We start from the raw sequence: 11,276 nt of genomic DNA on the forward strand, positions 1-11,276 counted from the left end.
TATTTACAAAACAGTTAGTTTGACTGGACATTCGATAGTCGTGAATTTAGGGACAGTATCCAAAGTTACATATACATTAATATTCTAAATTCAATAGCATTTACAGGGAATGACCTAGTCCCAAAAGCAGCTATACAATGTTCATGTGAGTCTCGACTATAATGCACACTGTATTTCGTTGCCCGTGATAATATGTCATTTTCGTGTCATCACATTTACAGAATAATTGATATGTTTTGTTTTTGAATGCTTAGCTTTCTTGAGTAAACTATTTTTTATCATGTTATATTTTTGTTTATCACTCATTTGATTAGTAAAAAGCTAGCTGGTTCCACAGTCATGTGTTCCTTGTGGTAAAGGATTATAAAGATGAAGATCAAAATGTGAATTTAATTTATACTTAATTGTTCTTACTGTCAGTTTAAGGTTTTTCGTCTTTCAGTTTTAATTCGTTTAAAAGTGTTAATTGATTTATCATATTATTTCTTGTAGTTTACAGTTATGCTGATCTAATTTTAACTATTATGACTGAGGCCCCTCACAAAGGTTTGCATAGGGTTTCCAGACGTCTGGGATTGGCATTGATCTCCACCTTAAAAAAATAATTTTATGTGCTTGTCAGAAACTTTCAAAGCAAATTTCACAAAAAATTATCGTATTGGTCTTTGGTATCGGTTCATTTTTACGAGTAAGAGTACATAAGCTTAGTATCGGGCCCGACAACGATACTGATATTTGTACATCACTTGTTATTGCATACTATTCCGATATATGTATTTGCATATATATGTGTAAATTTCTATAATTTCGATACCTTACAACTCTAGCTCAAAGATTGAGTCAAGGCACAGTAAAATGACTGCTGTCATCCTAAAGAACAAAATCAACAAAAACTAATAAAATTATAATTATAGACATTTTACAAGCTTAAAGTGTTTCTATGCATATACTCTACATAAGAAAAACAAATCCTTTGATACACTATAGTATGCCCATTTTCCAAATAAATTTGTCAAATAGATGTTAAACAAAACAGTATAAAAATAGTTATTCTCTTGAACTCTTAATAATAAACACAGCACCTTTAATATGATGAACAAATATAAACTAAGAAAACCTCAACAGGCTTATTTTGGGCGAAAAGACAACCAAGTTAATACAGTTGTACATTGAAACATTTTTCAGACATTCTGCTTTAAACACTGACCACAACGAATCTAATGCTTGAATACTGCTTAGTCCATGTTTTTTCAGACTATCATAATCAGACTACATTACAGGCATTAAAATGTTTTGTGAACACCGGACAGTTTCATTTTACTTTTACAATGCACTGCTGTGTACTGTATCTACAGCTTCTACAGTTCCTGCAGGCCATCTTAAAAAAATCCTCTTTATTTCACTCTTACCTTACATAACCGGACTAGACATTTCCCCAACGGCCCCTGAACCCCCCTGCCGGGACCCCAAAGTGCACGGCTGTTAAATAAGCGGAGCCCTCCCAAAAGCAGAGAAAAGCTGTCTGCTGCCTTTCTTTCCAAATGCGTAATAACTCGCGGGCCAAACTTCTCAGTCAACAGCGGCCGCTGGCACAGAATCCACCCAACATACAGTAGACCTCATGTGCTTACAAAGTACACTTTAGCCTTGTAACTTTTTTCTACTTCTGCACTTATTTTCATTCCCTTGTTCTTTTCTTGTCAATATCTCCAAGAAAATGAAAGCTTTCTTGTCTCTTAACCGGTAGAGCGTGGCATTAGCAAAATCGACCTCATGGAAATCCCATAAATTTAGATAGTCCAAAAGATGCATTAATGTAAAGACCTAGGAAAACTGACCAAAGATGTTTTGAAGGGCCAGAACATCAAACGTTCTTTGTCAGACAAAAGTGCTCAGTCAAGTGAATGAATGTCACCGCCGCTGGTCTTCTGTGTGGGGCTTTGGGGTCAAAGGGTTGCAGTAATCTGTGCTTGTTTCTTAGTAAGGTCCACAGATCCACAGCGTCACTGATCCGTGGCCGTCTCTTACACGACGCCCCAGGGAGTGCGGTGGAGGCTGAACGCGGACTGTTTTGACGTCTAATAGACTCGAACAAATTGCATCCTGAGCGACTACACACAGACACTTTCTTGACACGTTCAGCCAGCAGTGAACCAGAAAATGCGAGCGCAATTAACAGATGTGCGAGACGCACACTCATGCACTAAGACACAACCGGACCAATGTGCACACGGTAGGAATACATGGGTAATATTTGGCCTCAGATTTGATTTTCAAGGGTCATGTATACTTTTATTGGGGTATATTTTTCGATAAAAAATAAGATCAAATAGTCTGTATTATTCCTTTTTGAAACAATGAGATAGTTTACCTTTTTTTTTTTTTCAGAAAACAAAAGAAGATATTTTGAAGAACGTCAGTAACCAGACAACACTGCACCCCATTGAATTTCATTGTATGGACACAAAACCACCAAGAAGTTTCTTAAAATATTTTCTTTTGTGTTCCACGGAACGAAGATATTTTACAGGTTTTAAACGACACATGGGTGAATAAATGAATGAATGAATGATTTTTGGGGGGTGAACTATACTTTTAAGGCAATTTGATAAATGTATTACAATAATCCCTTATGACTAATGTGATAATGTGTGTAACAAAATTCCAATTTCAAATACATTTAAACCATTTGGTGGCAATTTCCCCCAAATTCTGTCCCGATATAGACACCCACGTGGAGGTGCGATCTCACCATGCGAAATTTGTTTGGGAGTTGCTGCAAAAATGGTCGGGAGCGATTCCTCCATCTTTAAAAAAATTTTAAGGACAGAAGTTTGTGAAGTTTTGATCATCTATTGGTGTCACGCATTCACGTGACGCAAATTCGCAGGTCAGAGTTCACCAAACGTGAACTTTGCAATGTAGAGAAATATCTTTGGACGGGGCTTGAGTTGCTGGTCTGACGCATTCGCATGCATATGAATGAAAGTCAATGGAACGAAAAGTCTAGTGTGACCGTGGCATAAATCAGTAAAGCCAATGTGTAAATAATACATGACCGAACAAGAGTCATTGGTTAAATAAACACACATAACAAAATGAGTCAACACAAGAACGCTTGCTATGTGTAAGGTTTTATAGTTTTACGGGGAAATTGTTCATTTACTAAAAAGCGCTATTTAGACATAGTTTTCCAACCAATGTGACTAAATAAACAGTATGTCAAAACCTTGCTTGTTTCATGCCATGCACTGAGAAAAACTATCTGTATATTCATGTTTCCCAGACGGTGATTTCCGGAGGCTGGAACTTCCTTTCCGTCACTCACAAATGACTGTTGAGTTTGTTATTCTGAACTGTTTTTCTAGCTATTACAATAAAAACAACAGAAAAACTTCCAGTCCAAGGGCAGGGCGCGAGTGTGTGTATGAAAAATCTTCAGCTTGTCCTTTAATTTGAGCCACATGGGACGTTCCAGGACAGACCGCTGGCCTGAGCACCAGCTATTGTGACTGTTCACTTACCGTCTAACAAACCCTATGCGAGCCATAAATCTTTAGCGCTACTTGCTCCATATGTGGTCAGGGCATGAGTCCATCACTAGTGTTTCATCTAATATAGGCCAATGTGTGCTTACTGTGTGTGATTTCGCTCTTCTCTACGAAAACGCAATAAAACGCTGATTTTATTGCTGGAAATAAACCCACACGGACAGCAAGCGCGAACACACAGAGTAACATCAGCGACTGATACGCATTAAAAAAGTAGTGAATGAACGAGTGGCCAAAGCTGTTGAGAGAGAGTTGCGACAATGGAAGTTCAAAATCATTGAGCCTTTTTCTCTTTAAATTTCCTTCATTTTCTTATTCGTTAACTGACTCACATCTTTAAATGGATTAAATGTTTGTCACAATTGGTCTTTTTAGCCGCAGCTCCATGTGTTACTTGAGCCTCCATGAACCGCCATTTCTGTGAAAAAACGGTTCCATTGGAATCAACAGAGTTGACGCAACTCTCCTTCTCAATGGGTATGCGAGTGGCTACCTGTGTTTTGATGATGTCATCGTCTCTGTGGATCTTCAGCGCGTATCCTCGGTTGCAGGTGATGCTGCAGCGTGCTCCGTTGAAGTATCCCGGACTGTTGCACTTCATCTCTGCGTTGGTGACCGTTGGCTTTTGACATTCTATGGCATCGCACGAGTAATGGACGCAACTGAGGGATTGTGACATTTTCAAAGGTTATAGTTCTGTTACCACATCCTGACAACTGCACAAACGTTCATATTACAATCATTTTAAAGCGCTAAATCAATGTATCATGAGGATTTTATTACAAACAACACTCTTGAGATTGGAATTGATATTAAGGCATTTAAGTATGTAAATTATATGTATTTAAGCACTTTCTTCTATACCATTTTAATATGCAGGGAAAAGTATGCCAGCAAAGTTGGCTCAACGAATGGAGTGAGTTCGGGGTGGGATTTTTTATTTGGCTGACCAATGGCAGACACAGGGCAGTTTGGAAAATCTTGCATGATTTTTATGCATAATAAAGTAAAGATTTAAAAAAAAAAGCAAATCATTTTTTCACCTAAATGAATAATAGGTTTCAGAAATATATGTATATCACTTACATGAGATATGAGATGACTTGAAAAAGTCAAATTTTTATGATATCAGGACTGACATTCAGGTCTGTACACTGACGCGAGTTGTAGATTTATCTTCTCACCTTTGGCCCATGGGGTTGTAGATTTCATTGCTCTGACAGCCGCTGATAGTGATGGGGTCAAAATACTGGAAGGAGCGCAAGCCCACACCTGAGATGGCCACCAGAGGAGAGCCGAAGCTCACTATAATGGCCTTGGTGCGGTAGAAGGCCGAGCTCAGGTCGTGATTCACGGGAATCACCAGCGGATTGTTCCGGCAACTCAGTCTCAAGTCCCCTAAAACCATCCGATCATTACACAACATAAATCACTGCAGGCAACAGCAGCACAGATTCGATGTACTGCATTTGCTTCATGCATTAGAATCTATTTATTTACTTTTTTATATTGGGTGACTGTTCCTTTAAATCAGAGATGCCCAAACTAGGGCCCGGTGACCAAAGTTGGCCCACAGGCACCTTTGATTTGGCCCGCCTTGTCGTCCATTAAAAGAGGAAAAAGAATGTCATTAACAAAAATCTTTTTTGGGGCGTTAAATGTAAATTGAATCTTGAATTTCTGACACTTGTATATTTGTAGTGTATATTTGATTTACTGTATTTTAAAGTGCAGTACAGTGTGCTTAGTGACACCATGAACAGGTAATAATGAAGAGATCTATAACCCACAATATAGTACGGTTCAATGTAATTTAACATTTGCTTTCAGCAAACGGTTTCATTTTTGGCCTTTCATCGGAAAAGATTGGGGCATCTCTGCTTGAGATCAACATCAATATACACAAAACAGCCTATTCCAATTTTTTAAAGGAACATTAAAAATAGCAAAATTGCATCAGCGGGATGGGTTCAGACTAACCGAGAGAGTGGGTTTGCTCTTTGGTGTCCACCAGCTGAACGGTGATGTTGTGCTGTCTCTGGTCGATGTCAGCCGTCCCATCAGCAGCCAGGTGGATGATGACAGCAGCAGCTACCATAGGATGGGCGTAATAGGCCTTGTAAGAAACAAAAACAATTTCAGTGACATTTAGTTTTAGCACATAAGCTGTGACTTAGACTTTACCAAGCAGCAAACCCAAACATTTAACCATGTGATGTTTTCCAACAATTTACTTGTGTGCAATAAATATACATCTCCGATCACATATCTAAACCAGAATCACATGAATATACTGTAACATAACAGTATCAAACCCAGTCCCAAACATGACGTGACCATTTCTTACCTTTAGCCAAAAATGTGTAGACCAGCTGTCATGTTGAGACTCCTCGCAAGGAAACCAAGCGTACTGAGACACTCCGTGCGACAGATCAAACACCTTCGATTGACAGCTCTGAGTGAACATACACAAACAATAAGACCATTTTAATAACTTCAGACAGTTTGAAAACATCAGAATTAAATGTGACTGGAGCAAAACGGCTAAATATGGCCAATGGTTTGCTGAACAAACATAAAACTCTTCTGATGGAAACCGGTATAACAGCAAATCCTTCAAATGGATTATAAACAACTAAAGGCACTAAAAGAAAGTAATAACGAGGTTGCCAATGTGCAATCCGCTATCAAAAGGTAATTTAGACCATCTGAAAGCTCAAAATTAGCCTCCAAGTGGCCGGGTTAAAGTGCCACTCCAGATCAGCCTGAAAGCCAGCGGAATCCGGCCGAGCAGGGGAACCGACCTACTCTCTTCTCGAGAGCAAACCGCAGCGGGATCAGAACTGGCCCGTCCTCTGGAGACTGTTGAGTGCACTGTTTCGGAGTTACACACGTATAAAGAAAGAGATTGGCTCTCTGTGCGAGCGTGAACTCAAGCAATCGCTCAAGCCTTCGGGGACGGTCAGCTTGGAGCGAAATGAAAGCTAGCGGCCGGTGTATTTTTCTGAACTCATCTCGCCGAAGAAAAAGCTCAAAATGACAATTATTCTTTCAGTACCTTAATCATGTGGGAAAGACTACAGCAAATAGACACTCGATACTTTTCAATGAAACATCTTTTTCTGCTAAACTTAAAGTCCATATTTAGAAGAAAAAACTGTCTTCATCTAAAAGCTTTTTTTTAATGGCTCATTTGAAAAAATTGCTGACCTAAATGCCTTCCTAGACTCCTTTTAATTTAATTGGACATCTAACTCCGAGTCCAAGTCTCCCAAACTTGATTCAATGCGATTCGCATGCAGTGTATTTCATTACGCCGCGGAGTGATCTGACAGGGGCCCTCGCTTTGAACCTCCTGAACCCGGCTGTGGGGTGACGATGTTGCAACGCTAGGTGACACTGCAGAGCTGCATGTTACCTAACAGGATGAACGACACTAATGATGTGTTTGTGTGTGCGTGACAACAGCTCGGGGCAGTGATGGAAACGGTTAGGCTATGAGCCACCTCTGCACGTCACTTATTTAGGAGGGAGCACGCAGTTTTCTGCTCGGTCAGCGGTGCAGGTGTGCTTGCAGCTGTCTGGCCTTTATATTGACCCTATTTCTGCTCGAGACACTTAAATCATGGTTTAACCTCCAGAGTTTCAACTTCTTCATGCACTGACTACAAATGATGTCAATTAAATACATCATAAAAACAAGCACTGATGAGAACATACATTTGCTGTATCTGTTAATAATATCTGCCCAATCTCCCCTCTTGAATTAAAGGAGTAGTTCACCCCAAAATGAAAATTCTGTCATCATTTACTCATCCTCTTGACATTTCAAACCTGTTTAACTTTCTTTCTTTGGCAGGACACAAAAGAAGATATTTTGAAGAATGTTGGTAACAGAAAACAATTGGTCCCCATTGACTTGCATTGGTTTTGTGTGCACACAATAGAAGTGAATGGGGAGCAACCGTTGGTTTCTTCAAAATAGCTACTTTTGTGCTTTGCAGAAGAAAGAAAGTCATAGAGGTTTAAAATGACAAAATGTGAGTAAATGATGACAGAATTTTGATCTTGGGGTGAACTATTCATGCTGATGATTGAGTTTAGCTTTTGTCTCTATAGAGCTTTAAAGAGACAGTTCCTCAAAAATGTGAAATTCTTTTATTTAACCACCCTCATGTCATTCCGTATATTTCTTCTGTGGAATAAAAAAGAAGATATTTTGTGACTGTACAAAGGATGTCAATGGGGTCCAATGTTGTTTGGTTACCAACATTCTTCAAAGTATGTTCTTTTGTGTCCCGCATAAGACGACATGAGGGTGAATAAATGATGAAAGAATTTTCATTTTTGGGTGAACCATCCCTTTAAAACAATCCAGTTGATTCATTTACTTAACTCATAAAACATTGTTGCTGGTCTTAGTATGTAAATAATATTTCTGGACAGAAACTAGCATTTATCTTTGTTTGGAAGAGGAGAAAAACGAGGAATCATCCCGCATTTCATAGATCTAGCGGTGATGTAATATTACATGATTTAGATTCAGAGACAGGCAATTCACTTCATTCACTACTCCAAGACTTCCCCGCAGGGAGAGAGAGCTGACTGCTGCTACGGGGATTCATAACATCTTTTTCATCTCTAAATGCCTTATAAAATTTGAATGAAACGGTTACAAAATTAGCCGCAAAGCTAGAGAATTCTGATGTAATGCTTAGGAGTGAGAATGAGAGAACTAGAGTCAGACAAGAGAGGAGATTAAAAACATCGCTTTCTGCCATCATCTGAGATAACCCCCCATCCCCCAGAATGCCACAGTAACCTCAGTGACATCATCGATTTGAACGCACTACTGTGCATGAGCCCGGACGGTCAGTTCTGCACCTCAATGCCATGCGATAGCCGAAGGCGGCAATAGTCAATCCGATAAAGCGCCAACATTGATCGCAAATGGTTTCACTTAAGCCCCAAATCTGTTTCCAATCCAAAGACTGGAGAAAAACGCAGGGCCCAGATTTACATTCTTGTAAAATAAAAGATCAGAACGCGAAAGTAAAACGATTTCCACGTTAAGGCATATCGGCGATCGCAGCGAGTAACTATTCAAAGTCATCATAACCTACGTGCCGATGTTTCCCATTGCAACCCACAATTCACGTTTTCTAGCAACAATGAGGTTTAGGCTCAACTGTGAAAAATGGCCATTCCTCAGTGCCATAAATCCTTAGGTTGCGCACAGCGTGATAGGAATAGTTCTGGGACATGATTAATTCAGGAGCGTTCACAATTTTGGGCACAGGAGACTCGCGCTCCACAAACATCACAGAACGGGGGAGAGGAGGAGGAGCGGGGGCCAGTAAAACTGTAAAATTACAAATGTATCATGTTGAAATATCCAGGGAGTAAAACAACATGTTTTTTTTAATGTTTCTCAGAAAGAGCCAATTCTTTACTGTTTCCATGTGTGAATGGTGGGGGCAATGCCTCAAATCTGTCATGGACGGAACGCGCTGAACATGTCTCAGGCATCTGATGCGAAAAACTGAGCGACTCGGTCCCGTTTAATAGTTGAGATAACAGTGAGATTTCACATCGGAGACTTCTCTGTGAGCCAAAAGTGCCACTCAGGGGCAAAAGAGATCTTGAATTTTTTTTTATTAGTTTGACTAAATGTATACACACAATATAGGGGTGTCAAAATGGAGCAGTATTGTCAATAATCGTGATATTAATACATGTGATTATTACTATTGTGTTAATACTCATAATACAAATATAATAATAAATGCAAATAATTTAGTGTCAGTATTTGTTTAACACTTCAACATGCCAGGTTGCAATTTTGAGCCTGTAAACATTTTGCATAGGGCTGTTCAACGATTAATCGCGTCCAGAATAAAAGTTTCTGTTTAATAATAATATTTGTCTGCGCACTGTGCATATTATTTTTGTATTTATAAATACATACACACACTTGTATATATTTAAGAAAATATTAATTCATGTTAATATATCAATTAAATTATATCTAAATGTATACATATGTGTGTTTTTGTTTATATATACTTTTATATAAAAGTAATATAAAACTTTTTTTCTGGATGCGATTAATCAAGATTCATCATTGAAAAGCCCCAATTTTGCAAAAAAAGGGCTAAACTGGATACAAACTCATACTTACACATTTTTAGTGTGATTCATTGCCCCCCCAAAAAAACACAAAAATTAAAAAATAAAAGCGAGAGAAAACACAAAAGAAAGAGGAATTCGACTGACAGCTTCAAGAAATCCAATGAAGTCATCAATGAAATCAAAAGCATAGTGAGCCAATATATTATACAGTATAATATAAAATGTAATATTTCATTTAATATGTATCGTTTTTGATCATAATTTAGTTTTGATGGCTTGATGCAAGAAATATTACATAAGTCACAGAGTTCTGGAGAAAAACATTAGCCGTCCTCTATAAATATTATTTAGCATGTCTTTACTTTGCTTACATCAGCGAGTGTCAGACGTTTTCTCTTAAACATCCATGTATTATTGTATTTTTTAAATTTGCCAAACCAACACTGAGGCTGTATGTGCAAACGTTCAGGTATGCTTATGAACAGACACGTGCATGTGATCTCACCTTTGTCACTGCAGGATATCCAACCGCCACCTCTGCAGGACAGTGGACCTTCTCCTCACCGGACACCTCCACCTCTGTAGCCCACTGATCCAGGAAGCCGCTCGGCGTATAAAGCCCACAGTCCCGTACACTCGTTTCCCTCTCAAAATCCTCGCACACACCATCACCGTCGTAAAAGTAACATAAGCTGGGCTCATCTTCAGAGGAGGGAGACAGAGATGAGATTTGAGAAGTTCAAACACTGAGCTACTGAAATATTTCAAATGCTTTTGTGCTGGGAGAAACCGGACAATTCATATCTTAAACATAAGTGGAGTGCTTTTTAAAAATGCACAAAAGGTGAGATGCCATAGAAGAAGCATTTGTGGTTACCCATGGATATAATAAGAACAATTTCCTTCTTTTTTATAATCTATAGAGAACCTTTTTTTACTTCAAAGAACATTTTTTCAAAGTTTGTTTTCATGTAAAAAGGTGCTTTATGGAAGCATTTAGCCAAAAATGTATCTTCTATGGCACCTGTTTTACAGAGAAAATGCATGGTGTGGACTGCATCTATAAAATGAATCTCATAAACTATAGATAACATGGATTTTTTTATTGACAACCATTTGTTAAACTTAAAAACACTTTTTAATCATTTGCTTTAATTTAGTTGAGTACAGTACATTCTATTTTGTGTCATAAAAGTTATTGTTTCACATCTCACCGCTTGACAGCATTATCGTAGGGTCTATTTTTACTCAGTTTTTACTGGCATCATATAAGGACAGTCATAAATCCTCATCCATGATGAAAGATTGATCACATCAGCACCACAGACACATGACGGTTTACAAGACCGTAAACCGATCATCTGAATTCAACTCATCCTGCCATTGACAGCTAAAAAGGCTTTTTGCCTCCATCTTCTTTTTAATGAGGGGTTTAAAGGAAGGTTCTTAATTTTATGTCCTGATGTGTCCCCTTCCTGTCTCCGCCGGGACTCTGAGGTGTCAGCAAAACAGCCACGTGTAGCTGACAATACGGAAAAAACGTGTTTGACTGTCACCTGTACAGACTGTCCTTTTTATCAACAGGGTGCCAAT

General features: G+C 38.7%; 1 protein-coding gene across 1 annotated transcript in view; it reads right to left on the bottom strand.

Moving 5' to 3' along the window:
* Positions 1–11,276, bottom strand: part of pappab (pregnancy-associated plasma protein A, pappalysin 1b) — a 68,021-nt gene that overhangs the window by 22,946 nt on the left and 33,799 nt on the right. Inside the window, exons 10-14 of the mRNA XM_056745980.1 lie at positions 10,189–10,385; positions 5,899–6,006; positions 5,532–5,667; positions 4,736–4,949; positions 4,045–4,213 (exon numbers count right to left, since the gene is read on the bottom strand). Of these exons, the coding sequence (XP_056601958.1) occupies positions 4,045–4,213; positions 4,736–4,949; positions 5,532–5,667; positions 5,899–6,006; positions 10,189–10,385 (824 nt within the window). The remainder of the gene's footprint in view (positions 1–4,044; positions 4,214–4,735; positions 4,950–5,531; positions 5,668–5,898; positions 6,007–10,188; positions 10,386–11,276) is intronic.

This window comes from Triplophysa dalaica, chromosome 4 (genome assembly GCF_015846415.1).
Source record: "Triplophysa dalaica isolate WHDGS20190420 chromosome 4, ASM1584641v1, whole genome shotgun sequence".
Lineage (NCBI taxonomy): Eukaryota > Metazoa > Chordata > Actinopteri > Cypriniformes > Nemacheilidae > Triplophysa > Triplophysa dalaica.